The following is a 14,834-nucleotide window of genomic DNA, read 5'->3' as shown; positions in this document are numbered from 1 at the left end:
AGCAGCATGGAAAAGAAACAAAGAATAACAAAGCATGCATGTTATTGGCTTTATCAAGGACGCAGACAGTCCACAGGACTAGAAATGTGACGCAGTGCAGTTGAGCGCGTGGACAGACGCAAGCTTGGAAGTTCATGTTACCTTCTTAAAGAAGGGCATTCTTTTCTCTTTGGAGTGGGGTGACGTTACACTGTTTGCACTGGGTTTAGGGGAGCGGTGGTTTGCTGGAATATCATTGTCTTCTGCATCTAAGCCAGTAGCATCTATGTCTATAGCTATATACAGACAAACAATTCAAAAATCATCAGGTAGATGGGAGAGGAAAAATTGGTTATCAAAAAAATAAAATGAAAAGCAAACAAAACTAATCATAGTCAAAGATCTATCACACAGTGCTAAGCACAGTCAACAAAGTAAAGTTTCAAGGTAAAACACATAAAGAATGTCATCAAATTAAACAGAAAGATCCTCTCATAATATCTATGTGCTTGGATACATTTGTTTCATGCTCAATCTCTTGAATAAGATTTTGTTTTTAGAGAAACAAGCTTTTTAATTTGTAGTTTCAAATATAATATTGATATTTTCCAAATCAGCTGTCAGGACAGAAAACCTTCAATTCTTCCCATAGCTTAAACCAGCTTTCAGATAATCAGCATCAGAAATCTTGATCACTTTGTGCCTCTAATTTCTTATTGAGCTTGGTTGAACATAAGGGCAGTGTGAAAAGGTTCACTGAAGTTATAACAGGCATGTGAGGGGCAGAGAGAACAGAAAATCCTAAATCCAGTGACATAAAGAAGTTATACATAAGACAAATGACTCTAGAGGGTCCCAGGATGGATCAGATGGAATTGATTTCACCATGATCTGGGCACTCTTGAGGCAGGTCTGATGGAAAACTAATTAGAAGCCACTGGATGTGATGACCTCCAAATGAATCTTATACAACGGCCTAAGTAGCCTCCTGATGATTTCATATAAATTTGCTGGATTTACATGAGAGGCAGCAGCAGAAGGGCAGGAAAACCCAAGGGATTATATCACTGATCTCCTCATCTGGAGAATGAGGGGTTTAGGTCTGTGGTTTGACATGCTTTCACCTTTTAAACTCACTGGCTCTCAAAACAGAGCACTGAAAAATCAAAATCTTCAATGAAAAAGATTCATCATCTCCTTATGAGGTTCATACAATTCATCCACATGCAATCACTACAGAATTTGATTCATGGTAGAAACCAGAGCTGGAAAGTATTGCATAATCAACGGCAACTCTCTTATTTTTCAAGATTGAAAAGATAAATTCTCAGAGTTGAAGGGACTTGTTTTTGGCAAAAGCTCAGAATCTACTTCTGCCTCTGTGGCACTATATCCCATCCCTCCACCAGGCTGCCTCTCCAGCTGAGGTCCTGCAACAATCCTGGTGCCCTCATCCAATTCCCTAAGCTTCCTGAGTGGGGTCATGTCCTCAAGAGTCAGGATTCAGGAAGATATCATGTAGTCGAGCCCACTAGAAAATTATTCTGTCCTTTAGATGGGATCAAGTAGAAGAAGAAAAGAAGAAATCAACTTGTCCCAGGAAAACCTCATATTACATATGTCATTCTCTCTCTCTTTTCATGTCGTTCTCTTAACTTAAACCAGTCCATTCAGATTTAAGGACCAAATTACTCTTGTGAAAGGACAGACAGCTTGGTGTTTCAACACCTTAGCTTCCATGCCCTGTGAAACACTGGCTGCCCTGGCTCATGACAGGCGCCATGAACCTTTCCAAATGACTGGAGATCATCCGACAGGCGTCATGTTATTTTTCAATGTTGAAGTTATTATGGATGTTAGATGATTCACTCAGCCTTTCGAAAATGAGCTGTCTTGTTGAATTGTTCCTCTTTATTTGATTAGGTCGAAATACTGGGATGGAGCAAACACCTGGCATTGTTAGCACAGTGTTGCAAATATCAGCTCTCGCGTGCATAAAGCTGAGGACGGATACTCTTTCTCCATGAGTCATAATGGTCTGAATTAATTCCTGGTAGGTAGTTAGATATGCCCAGTAAATATGTCTTTCTCTTTATCTCATCTGTGCCTTTGGATAAGCTCTAGGATCAGCCAGCACGTGTTGTACAATAGAAATATTATGAAACATGCCCAGTGATTTGAACTAATGCTGACATATATACCACCCAGTGATGCTCTTCCCTGAATCTCCGTTTAGGGAGCATGTTATTTGTGTCTTCCTGCATAATATGGAGAGGATGTGGGTCAGGTTGTCATTAGTCCCACAGTACAGTGGTCTCCCACCATTTGGGGAACAGGAACCAGTTTTGTGGAAGACAATTTTTCCATGGACCTGGTGGGGGGAATGGTTTGGGGATAATTCAAGTACATTGCATTTACTGTGCCCTTTATTTCTATTTTGTGGCAATCTCAAGATATTATGCCTTGACTTTAGGGGTTAGGGTTCACACTTCTATGAGAATCTAATGCCGCTGCTGATCTAACAGGAGGTGGAGCTCCAGTTATAATGCAAGTGATAGGAAGTAGCTGTAAATACAGATGAAGCTTCGCTGGCTAGCCTGCTGCTCACCTCCCGCAGTACAGCCCAGTTCCTAACTGACTAGGAACCCCTGCTATAGTACGTCTTAATCCAAATCAAGGGCTTCCCAAGTGGCTCAGTGGTAAAGAATCCACCTGCCAATGCAGGAGACATGGGTTCCATCCCTGGGTCAGGAAGATCCCCTGGAGAAGGAAATGGCAACCCGCTCTAGTGTTCTTGCCTGGGAAATCCCATGGATGGAGAGGTCTGATGGGCTACAGTCTGTGGGGTCACAAGAGAGTCTGACACGACTTAGCAACTAAACAACAACCACCCAAATCAGTTTCCCTTTTGGTGGTCAATTCCAATATGCTCTACCTTTCTAATCTGTTATTGGACTTATAAAGGCCACATTCAAGGGACAGTGCCCTTGACAGCCTCTCTGAAATTGAGGCTACTCAGTGGTCTGTCAGAGTTGACAGGACCTTGGGATGGTAAAGTTCAGGAACTGAATTTTATGATTGGTCCACTGGGTTTTTTATTTAAAGGAAGAGTGACAATGCATAGAAAGCTGAGCTGAGCTGAGCCCAGATGTTTGGCTACACACACAAACAGCCTGAGCCAGGTCTGCAATTTACCTGCATTTGGACAGAAGGGCTCAAAATCCCAAATTGAATACTTCAGTTTTCTAGTCCTGACTTTGGTTAACTTAGATCTAAAAGCATCTACATTTGTCCTGAGACACAGAATTCTAAATCATTTGGCTAATTTCAAAACACACTAAAGAAATTTACTAAAAGTTGAGAAGCATGTTTGACTCTTTAAATGATTCTATACACTTTAAGAGGCTCAGATGGTTCTTATTCTGAGAGGTGTGAGATGTTCCTTTTAAATTTCATGCTTGCATCAGCATACCTTGGCAAACATTAGTATTTACTTGGGAAAATAGTCTCCTTTAAAAATAGTTTATTTTTGTCCTCTTCATGACCATGCTTTGGTTTTGAAAATTATTATTTTTTTTTTGGCAGAGAGCCTTGGGGATGTTTTGTGAACTCTAAATTTCAATGTAATCTTAGACAGTTGGGTCGAGTTGAGTGATGTGCTGGGGTTGTGCAAGTCGACACACACATGTAGGTATACAGAATGCTTTGTGCAACTAGCTACTATCTCATTCCCCAGGGGTGAGGTGGAAAGTTTTTACTTTTTCTTTTTGCATTCATTTATTTTTGGTTGTGCTGGATCTTTGTTGCTGTGGCATAGGTTTTCTCTAGTGGTGGAGAGCAGGGGCTCCTCTCTAGATGCGGTGTGTGGGCTTCTCATTGCAGGGGCTTCTCTTGCTGTGGAGCACGGGCTCTAGGTGCGTGGGCTTCCATAGTTTCTGCTTGCAGGCTCAATAGTTGTGATGCATGTACTTAGCTGACCGGCAGCATGTGGGATCTTCCCAGACCAGGGATCGAACCCATGTCCCCTGCATTGGCAGGCGGATTCTCAACCACTGGACCACCATGGAAGTCCGAGGTGGAAATTTTTCCTTTCCCAAAATCCTGGAGAACCTCCGATTATATTTACTTTGGGCAAGTGCTTCTATTCTTTGGTCTTATAATGGGTGGGCTTACTTGTAGATAGGGCCTTGGGAAACAAAAGATGATGATTAATCATTGGAGGCCAATCCACATTTGATAGGTTCAACAGGTTCCCCTGGAACTTCTCTATAGAAGGTTGGGGGAACCTCTCTGTAGAATTTTCTTAGGTTTTTCTATTAGGTAAATTGTAGTATTGATACAAAAACATAGCAGGAGCCTAACGTACTTATTAGGGCTACACTGGTGGCTCATGGGGAAAGAATCCACCTGCCAATGGAGGAGATGCAGGAGACATGGGTTCAATCTCTGGGTTGGGAAGATCCAATTGAGAAGGAAATGGCAACCTGCTCCAGTATTCTTGCCTGGGAAATCCCATGGACGGAGAAGCCTGGAAGGTTATATTCCATGGGGTTGCAAAGAGTCAGACAGGACTTGAGAGACTGAGCACTCACATACTTACAATGTATCTATTACATATTTTGTAGGTGGTTAATATTTCTAGTTCAGGGTGGTTTGTGCTTGGTATTCAGAAAAGTGATTCCAAACTATAAAACTGTCTCTGTATAAAACTTGGGTGAAGTTAAAAATCTCTTTCTTTTCTTTACACTGTTTTATTTTTTAACCAAATAAAAATGTCAGCACTTGCACATTGTAAGGTGAAGATGATGAAGAGATTGTTTTTCAAAAATTATCCATGTTTTAAAGAATATAATTTGTACTTTTCTCTTTTTTAAATTGAAGTATAGTTGATTTAACATATCATGTTAATTTCTCCCATACAGCAAAGTGATTCCATAATACATTCCTTTTTATATTCTTTTCCATTATGCGTTATCACAGGATATTTAACAGAAAATCATCTTTATTATATGAAACTCTTACTTGAACTTGATGTTCAGGAATGACTAACAGGTACGGCAGTATTCTCCAGTTTTCTTCCCTGGAGAATCTCAGGGACAGAGTTCATAGGATTGCAAAGAGTTGGACATGACAGAAGCAACTTAACACATACGCACATAATATCCAGCTACAGAAATTAAATGTTACTTTTCAAACACACTCACTTATTCTTCAAAATGCATGTTGTTAGCTCTCATTAAATTGCCAAGATGATGAGAAGGCTACATTTCGATTAAAGGAAACAGAAAACTTCTAGGTTGACAGAAGTGGAGCTGACAATCTGAGGGCAGGGATGCTATTTAACACAAGGAACTGGCATTTTCCTATTTCAGGAGATAGTGACAGTCCTCAGGAGTCTCTGAGACAGTTCTGAAGACACAGAGGAAGAGAATAAGGTTTGTACTATAATCGCTGCAACTCCACCCATTTGAGGGGTAGAGAGAAGCCTCCTTTCCATTGGGCACTCAGGGAATATCTAATCACCACCAATCAGGGGAAGACAACCTCACATCATACCTAAAGGGCTCTGATGTTTCATTTCAAACATACTATTTTACTTAACTTTGGGCAACTTAGAATTATAGCTAGTTGTAAGTACGTGACTTTGGAAATCAATATGCATTCTAAAATAACTGATTCCTTATTGTGCTCAGACTTTGCTCACTTAACAAATCTTCCAGTTTTAACTAAGAAGCTGGGATGGGTCTCTGAAAGCTGCCACATCTGGGAACAAGGTACAATCATCAGTAACAAGGGGGACCCTTAAGACCTGGGAGTCATGGTGCAATTATACTGCTCCTTCATTTCTTCACAGAGGCATAATTCTCTTTCTTTGACCTCTTCCCACTTCCAGCTTCCCAGAAATCACCCAAATGCTCCACTGGCCCATCCTTACCATCTTCCCCTGACTCTCAATTGCATCTCTTAGCAAACTAAGACTCTGATCATAAATTTTCACCCAATTCAACCAATTTGTCTCCTGTTGATATAGAACTCCAAGTTCAACACAGAATGGTACAGTTGCCAGGCTGAGCAAATACAAATTCAGTTAGTGAATTTCAGATAGACAAGGAATCATTTCTCAACTATGTTTTGAACAACACTGACTTGTACTCAAATAATCAGAAATGCACATTCTTCTTCAGGGCTTTGGGAAGAAAACAGTCATTACTCTTCCTGGAAGTGTTTCCATCTTTTGTTCAGTGTTTCTGTACGTCTTCTACATGTTCCATGGAGCTTCCTGGGTAGAGTTCATGTCAGACCCATCAATCCATCGTCACTTTATCCTTCTTTCTTCACTTTTCTCAACTTTTTATCCTTCACTTTTAATTTAACACTAAGGCCAACACCTCCCATGGCACTCTGATCGATGGTGAATGTTCATTCATTTACAGACCATGACAATGTGCCCGGGATCACTGTGTACAGGGGGACTAGAAAGTTAAATCTGCTTATCATCTTGATCATCTAAACCGTGAACACACTGACACCATTTCTGGGGTTTTTTTCAAAGGCAGAAAAGAAGTTGCCCATATTGTTCCCAACGCCATTCTCATTTCTGCTCCCTCTGAACATCTTGAGGGTTAACTAGTGAATCGGTTTATGGAAACTCACACAACTAGGTAAGACGGAGAAAAGCATGAAATGCAGTAAGTATTGTTCAGCACTTACTACCTACTTACCAGATGATGGAGGTGTAGATTTTCTGGAACTAGGTACTATGTCACCCAAACTGGATGATGAATTTCCTCCTGATTTACTGGAGTAAAGCAAAAGTTTATATTACAACTGATACTTATTTCAGAGATGAAGACATTTGTACTGCTCAATAAACATGATTACTCATTATATTTTTACTGAACTTTAAATCTGCCTTGCCTCCAAGGAGGCAAAGAGTAATTTCCCAGTGGGTTCCTGAAGTGCTTGAAACATCTGTGTCAAGGTCTCTGTTTCAGATTCAAGGCTTAATTTGAAAAGGCCCTGAGAGACTGAGGAAAACTAGGGTACCTGCTGCACCCGTCAAATTCTCTGCCAGGATCGCAAATAGATTTCTCATTTTCAAGACTCTCAGAAGCAATGCATAGAACCCGCAGGCTAACACCCACACTTGTTTCTTTTTCACTGGGTTCCTGCTCCTTTTTCTTGTACACCAGAAGAAGCTTGCTTCTTTTTTGTGTACCAAGATGGACAGTATTCAAGTATTCATGAGCAATCTATTAAAAAAAAAAAACCCAACAACACAGCAATAATAAAATTTGCCAACCTCTAAAACAGTGATCCTCAACCTTTTTGGCATCAGGAGCCGGTTTTGTGGAAGACAATTTTTCCAAGGAACAGAGGGTGTGGATTGGTTTTGGATAATTCAAGTGTGTTACATTTACTGAGTTCTTTGAGCAGGGGGTGGAGCTCAGGAGGTAATTCAAGTGATGGGGCGTGGCTGTAAATATAGATGAAATTTCACTTGTGTTCAGCTCACCTTCAGCTATGGGACCTGGTTCCTGACAGGCCAGGGACTGGTGCTGGTTCATGGCCTGGAGGTTGGGGATCCCTTCTCTAAAAGACACTTGAGAGAACATGACAGTGTTCCATGATTTAACTCTCAGAGTGTACCTCTAACATTTCTCAAACATGGCTAACATGGAGGGTTCAACTTGGCTCATTTAGGAATGATCTGAACTTCAGAACTACCACATTCTAAAGTTTGATCTGAGACACGCTTTAGTGTCTTAAAAACTTTGGAGTTAATATAAGATCAGTGGCATTGATGCTTTTACCAGTGACCTGCAGGCTAAATGATACACTACATGACCTCCTCACAGAGGTGGATGGAAAGGAGTATTTTTAGAGTGACATGGAATTTCAGCAAGACAATCTTATGGCCAAACATTTATTATCATAGCCAAGCCCAGGTCTAGTGGACGTAATCTGCTACAGTGTCTATGTACCCAAGGGTGAGATTTTGTAAATATTTACATATGTTTAATATTTTATGAATATTCATAAGAAAATACAAATTCCACTAAAATGCCAGGGACAGGCTGAATTTTGTTGCTACCATCCTGGCATTTTAATGTGTAAAAAAGACAAACATCAAAAGCTTTAAGCAACCACCAGAAGGCCTCTGTGTCTTTTTAAGGTTCTTAAAAGATACCCCAGCATGTTTAACAAGGACACCAGACACCATGTAAAAGTAGTAAAAAAAAAAAAAAAGTGGTATTTAGAGAAGCCATTTCTGGCAGTTATTTAAAAATACCCATTAGCAAGACCAAAACATTTTCTTCCAGAAGTTTGTTTTTTTCCCCTGAACTATTAAGTCTAATTCCAGTTCAAGCTTGAATTTATTCTACATTCTCTTTGAATTTTCATAACAATCAAAGTATTATTTGAGTTGTGTAAAACTGTGACAAACAGTGCAAAGAGATAAAATGTTCAGAATGCAAATTTGCCCTTCACATTTAATTCCATAAAAATGTCATGTTCTTGAGCCAGGCTCCAATTCTACTGCTTTTGATTTCTGCTGATTTTTTTTTTTTTTTATTTAACTTACAAATCTGAGTTTTATAATACTGCTGAATTCTAGCTATGCCCTCAAAACAAAAGTATATTTAAAATTTTTGGAGACAAATGTAAAAACCTCTGAATAAGAAAGCAAGAAAACAGTATTTTCACCTACTTGGGCAAAAAAAGAAAAAAAAAATACTAGTGAATGAAGATGGATGTTCCAAACCACAAAGCATTTTATATTTGACCTGTGTGTGGGCACTCAAAAAAAATTCTTGCTGACACTAAAATATGGTCTTTGACAAAGGCTTTTTTGTCCTCATAGAAATAGATAAAACATAAACTTCAGGAAACAAAAGCTTAGTGATTTGCATTAAAGAAAAGACTTAACTATATCATATCCTTTAACTGCAAGAAGCAAATCGTGTTCCTGTACTTGTCTGCAAGGGGGTCATTTTCACATTTACTTCATATTCGAGGAGCCCTTCTAATGATTCTAGTGAAGGGCAAACAGCCTTAAGACTCCTAGGAAGAAAGATCATTTGGCCCCAGCTTATTACATAACTCATCTAATTGCTATCTGCAAGGACAATTTTAACTGCTTTCTTACTGAGTTTCTCTTTAAGTGTTAAGCAGTGGGTAGAACTGAAAATTGAGTTTCTTAAGTGAAAATGAAACTCAGAGACCACAAGAGAGCTGCTCCTTGCTGGTCTCGAAGACTGTCATTTCTAAAACATCTTCCTACCGTGCCAGGCAGCTCCAGATACTGGGATTAGTCACCACGATTGCTTGATGCCAGAGTATTTTCAGCCAAAGATTAGGACTTCAGAATTTCCTCTGCACTAAAGCCTGAATGTAATACTCTATGACCTTAGCTCTTTTCTTTCCTTCATGGTAACAATTAATTTTTTCTCTCTTGAAGAGGATGAAAATGAGAGGCTGTTTGATGTTTTTAAAATACAGGATTTGTAATGCTCTCAGTAAACCCTACCACCAGTCTGAACTAAAAGAGCCTGAGAGTTATAAAATACTAGTGAACGGAGATGAATGTTCCAAACCACAAAGCATCTTCTATTTGACTTGTTTGTGGGCACTCAAAGGAAATTCTTGCTGACAATAAAATATGGTCATTGACAATGGATTTTGCATCATTACAGAAATGAATACAATGTAAATTTTCTAATACAAAATAAAGATTGGAGATTACAGCAATCAACGGTTCATGAATGATAGTACAGTATGAACTTTGACACAAACACTTGATGTTTTTCTCCTACCTGGAGTAGAATTTCCCTTGCTTGGCTCTCTGTTCATGCTGTAGCCTCATGTTTTCTAGCTTGACTGGGCTTGGAATGAATCCTATTTCACAGCCTTCTTTAACCAATCGCCCTATCCACCAGTCATTGTTAAATTTCTAAACAGAAAATCAAAATTGTTCAGATCAGTGCACAGAAGTTAAATGAATCTTCACATCCTTTATCTTCCCGGTTAATTTTTTTCAGTGGAGAGAAATATGGCAATTACAGAGAACTCTGCCTCAAATATCACAAGTCAAGAAACCTGTAGGTTCAGGTGTTGAGTATGCTAAAGGTGAAGTATTTTCAGGATGCTCAACAGACCATCTCTGGCTTGACTCTGCCTTCACTTTCCTGACCATGAGCTTTTCCTGAAATCCATTGCAGCTGCTGGCACCACGAGGAGGGTAAACTCTTCCTATTCAAAGATTAATAGCTCTTCCTGACAAGAGACCATTAGGAACTAGGGAATGTTACAGAATGTCTTCCTCTTGTATAATCAGAGTAGTTAGAAGTATTATGAATGAAAAATACTGACATTCACCTGAAATATCTGCTGTCAGAACAAAATTTATCTTTGTTGCAAACAGGTTTATAATGACCACAATCTGGTGTTCACAAATGATTTCTCAACTTATGTGAATGTCGGCAATTTCTCTCTTATGCCTGGAATATTTATCCTATATCTTTAGGATCTGGTTTGATGTCCCTCAACTGAATAGTATTTTTCAAGCCTGTTCTTGAACATCTCTGTCAACTACAAATTGGCACTTGCCATCTACCTCTACAAGGACTAAATCATGTGCTGTTGCAGCCACTGACCTTCAACACTTCCTGAAAGGAGTTCAGGGTGGAGAACAGAAATGAGGTACTTTGTGCTTTGAAAAAACTGGCAGAACAGGTCTTCCAATAGATTTTTCAGGAGCTGACTTTATGAGCCTAATGCTTACATCTCCTCATATCTAGAAAAGCACTAAAGTTCTTCATGATGATGACTGCTCCTCATGACTAGCAGAAACCTTCTGCAAAAATATGTGCTTGATTGCATATACTCCTCCTTCACCAAAATCACCTAGGTACTGGCCTTCTCCCCTGACTCTTTGGCACAGTTTCTCAGAGCCAGCCAAGGTGCTGTCTCCTGGGCTATAGTCCGCATTTTGGCCCAAACAAAATTTAATTCGTAACTCTTATGTTGTGCTTTTTTTTTTTTTTAAAGTCAGCATTTCAAAGAAGAAAATCCATCCTGTTTTTCTTTTCTTTCTTTAAGTATCAGCCCTTGGGATGGGAGCCTGGATTCACCTAACTTTCTGTTGTAAAGTGAAAGTTAAGACTTGTTGTACTTCTGCGAATTTTTTCTGTTTTTCCTTCCTAGCCAAGGGACTTTCTTCCCTGGTGGCTCAGATGGTAAAGAATCTGCCTGCAATGCAGGAGACCCAGGTTCAAGCCCTGGGTTGGGAAGATGCCCTGGAGAAGGGAATGGCTACCCACTCCAGTATTCCTGGCTGGAGAATACCATGAACAGAAGAGCCTGGTGGGCTACAGTCCAATGGGGTCACAAAGAGTCGGATACGACTGAGCGACTGATTCTTTAACTTCCAATTTTTCCTAGCTGAACAGAAATAACAGCTCTTTTGAAAAGTTAAAGAAATGGTAGGCTCTATATTCTCTAGGCTCTTTCAATGGCAGTCATCACCTCTTTTGCTCATAGCCTTTAGTGCCTGAGCAATTACATCGACATGTGCTCCCTAGGACACACTGTTCCCTAGATGGAAGTGTTCCACTGGTAAATTCCTACAGGTTCAAGAAAGTCTCACGCTCACAGCCTGAGAACATCATGGAGGGGAAATCTCTGGCAAAGCAGGCTCTGATAAATGTTGACTCAAAATAAACCTTAATTAAGAGTGAATTTTTTCCAATTTACAGACTGAGTCATTGTTAACAGAAAGTGGAGGCTTTTGGCATGGTGGAAAAGGGATGTTCCTGATATCTATTTCTTGTCTCATTGGCTCTAATTCCATCCATTTCTCCTTCCCCTACAGCAATCCACCACCAAAGAAGGAGAAAGAGCACCAGCGGTCTGAGTTTAGACCTTGTTAGCAGAGAGGAGAGACCGTGAATTCTAGATACTATTATTAAACTCTCCTCAGATGCTTAAACTTGGGACATGAGGGGCAAATGACACATGGTCAAGGTTAAACATTAAAAGAAAAAGTACAGGTTAAGTATAAAAAAAGGATCATCTACTCCAGTGGTTCTTGATTTCTGGGTCACAGAGCCCAGGGGAGCCTTGAGGTTATTCCAAGAAGCCTGTGACTTTTTTCTTCTTTAAAAAGGTTATATTTATTTTGGAAAAGGTTGAGAGGCACTGATTTCATGTGTATGTTATATAATCATGGCTATCCATGTGCTATTTCACAGTAATGAGAAGTAAGAAGTGATGTTTCAAGGTAAAAAAAAAATCATGCAGCTAGAAATTGCAATTATTCTCCTTACTTCCTTAACATGCAGAAAATCTTTTGCTTCGAATGAGATGGCCATGCCTGGCACGGGAACATCATCTTCGTGGGCAGCACTGTAGCTGACATTTGTCCGAACTGCAAATGCAACGGGCTTTGTCTAAAATGGAAAAAGGGGGCAAAAAATAAAAAAAGAAACAAGTGTTCCTTCTCTTTTCCCCTCAAAATACAAACATACACGGAGTAACTGTTGTCACAGTTGTTGTTTTTCCTCAATTTGGTTCTTTATCACAAAACACCATCTTAGTATTTCCAATATGGGAAACCTTTGGGCGCTCAGCCACATACACCCATTTCTGAACTAGAAAAAGGCCACTATGCTTTATGAAAGCACTCCAAACAATGAAGGTAAAGATGAACTACTGAAATATGTGTTTACAACATAAAAACTTGTAACAAATGGAAATCAGGAAACATACACAGGTTTGAAATACCAAGTTCTTGTGTTTCAGTGAAAAAGACTTGGCCACTGCCATATCCACCCCCAAACTACCTTAATTAATAATAGAAGAGGGAACTTCCCTCGTGGCCCAGTGGTTAAGAATCCATCTTCCAATGTAGGGGACTCTGGTTTGATCCCTGGTTGGGTAACTAAGATCCACATGCCGTAGGGCAACTAAGCCCTCATGCCACAACTAAGACCCAATGCAGCCAAAAGTTAAAAAAATAATTTTTCTTTAATGACATAATTCTAAAACATACTTTGTTTTGCCTGAAGAAAGAACCAAGGAATATATCTTATGACTATTAAAAAGTATATTCATGGCTGCTGGGTATCATGAAAGCAATGACTTTCTATTCTAATATTTGTCCTCCTTGAGTTTTCTCAGTCACTAAAGATGATAACATTCAGTAAGCTATTCTTCACCATTTGATGCTTTGCAAATTTACAGATACATTTTGTCCTCTGTCAAGCAATACCTGCTTAATCACAAGGTTAAAAAAAACAGGTAAACTCAGAAATAGTGAAAAGAGGTATTAACTAGCACTGGGTTTCTTTCACAATGTGGGCAAGAGGATTTCTTCTGAGCTGTTTCTTCCTATTCAAAGAGCTCTTCATCAGGACTGCTCATGAGGGATAAGGGGGAACTGGAATAGAAAGAACCCATCTTCACTTCTGAATTTTCCATAGTTAATCTATTCTAGCTGACTACTGTCTGGGTGAGGGCTGAGTTTAGAAGAGCCATGGTTACGGAGATTCATCCACAATATGCAGGAAAGAGGTCCAGGTTCTAGATAAAGGCACAGTAGACAGGAAGGGGACTGAAAGACATGACATCCAATTTGTGACATCCATTACGAGTTTTCATAATAGAAGAGGGCTGCTCCTCGTATGGAAATATGAACTTTAAAGAACAGTAAAAGTTGCCTAATAGTTCTACCACTGAAACACAATCCTGGTTTTTTAAAAAAAATTATTTATTTTTCCCTGGAGGATAACTGCTTTACAATGTTGTGTTGGTTTCTGCTGCATAAGAACGGGGATCAGCCATAAGTATACATATGTCCCCTTCCTCTTAAGCCTCCCTCTCTCCCCATCCCGCCCCTCTAGGTCATCGCAGAGCACTGAGCTGAGCTCCCTGTGCTAAACAGCAGCTTCTCACGAGCTGTCTGTATTACACACGGTAGTGTATATACATCAATGCGTGACAATGCAAACGGTATTTCAGGGGAAAAATGGAAATATCATTTTAAATAATATAGAAATTTGTTTCTCATAGCTATAACCATAATGTACCTAATTCATATCCAAATCTTAAAGTAACATAGTAGTTTTTCATGTGGTACACTTCTTTTTACTCTACCATTTAAAAAATTACCTCGGTAATTCAACTCCTTTTTCGACGTTTAGGTTTAGAGGTTTTTTCATTATGATAAATATTCTGCTTTGAAAAATCTTTGTACAAAAAGCCTCTTTCTATTTAGGATCCTCTCCTTGGGATAGATTCCCAGAGGTAGCATGAGTAAGCCATGAGTTATCAAGACCTTTTAAAAATCTATTCCAAACTACTGTCCAAATGGGCTCTGCCAATTTAAACTGCAACCAGCAGGATATGTTGGTGCCCTTTTCCCTAAGATGCAGTTTTAATTAGACTCAGTTTTACTACTAGAAATAGGATTTTCTGAGTATAATCAATCCACTATTGGAGAGAGTTTCTGATCCCTAAAATATAAATCCAAGATTTTTTTTTAAATGACATGATCTCTCAGCTCTCTCAGGGACTTCTTAAAAATTCCTTGGAGGATACAGAATTTAAGTGTAGTGCACATGCGCGCATATGTGCACACACACACACACACACACACACACACATATTTAAACCAGTGGAAGATCTAAATTTTAAATGTACAACTCTATAAAGGATCCTATGAAAATCTCTTCTCTTTTTCCCAATGACCAACTTTTCAGACACTGGAGTGGTAGGAAGAGGGAACACTGAGAAAAGAAAAATGAAGAGGTGTGAAGGTTAGCATATAATAACCAGGGCAACAGATGATGATT

General features: G+C 39.4%; 1 protein-coding gene across 7 annotated transcripts in view; it reads right to left on the bottom strand.

Annotated features, from left to right (window-relative positions):
• CACNB2 (calcium voltage-gated channel auxiliary subunit beta 2) overlaps window positions 1-14,834 on the bottom strand; it is a 410,486-nt gene that overhangs the window by 37,570 nt on the left and 358,082 nt on the right. For 4 of the 7 annotated variants that reach the window (XM_043478990.1, XM_043478991.1, XM_043478994.1 and 1 more), the window contains 4 exons: window positions 12,309-12,431; window positions 9,798-9,934; window positions 6,702-6,778; window positions 142-275 (listed from right to left, as the gene is read on the bottom strand). In XM_043478990.1, the coding sequence (XP_043334925.1) occupies window positions 142-275; window positions 6,702-6,778; window positions 9,798-9,934; window positions 12,309-12,431 (471 nt within the window). The remainder of the gene's footprint in view (window positions 1-141; window positions 276-6,701; window positions 6,779-9,797; window positions 9,935-12,308; window positions 12,432-14,834) is intronic. The other 3 variants (XM_043478992.1, XM_043478996.1, XM_043478995.1) reach the window with 1 other exon arrangement.

Source organism: Cervus canadensis, chromosome 10, assembly GCF_019320065.1.
Source record: "Cervus canadensis isolate Bull #8, Minnesota chromosome 10, ASM1932006v1, whole genome shotgun sequence".
Classification (NCBI taxonomy): Eukaryota; Metazoa; Chordata; class Mammalia; order Artiodactyla; family Cervidae; genus Cervus; species Cervus canadensis.
Note: the sequence above shows the minus strand (reverse complement) of the source record. Positions and strands in the feature narration are given on the sequence as shown.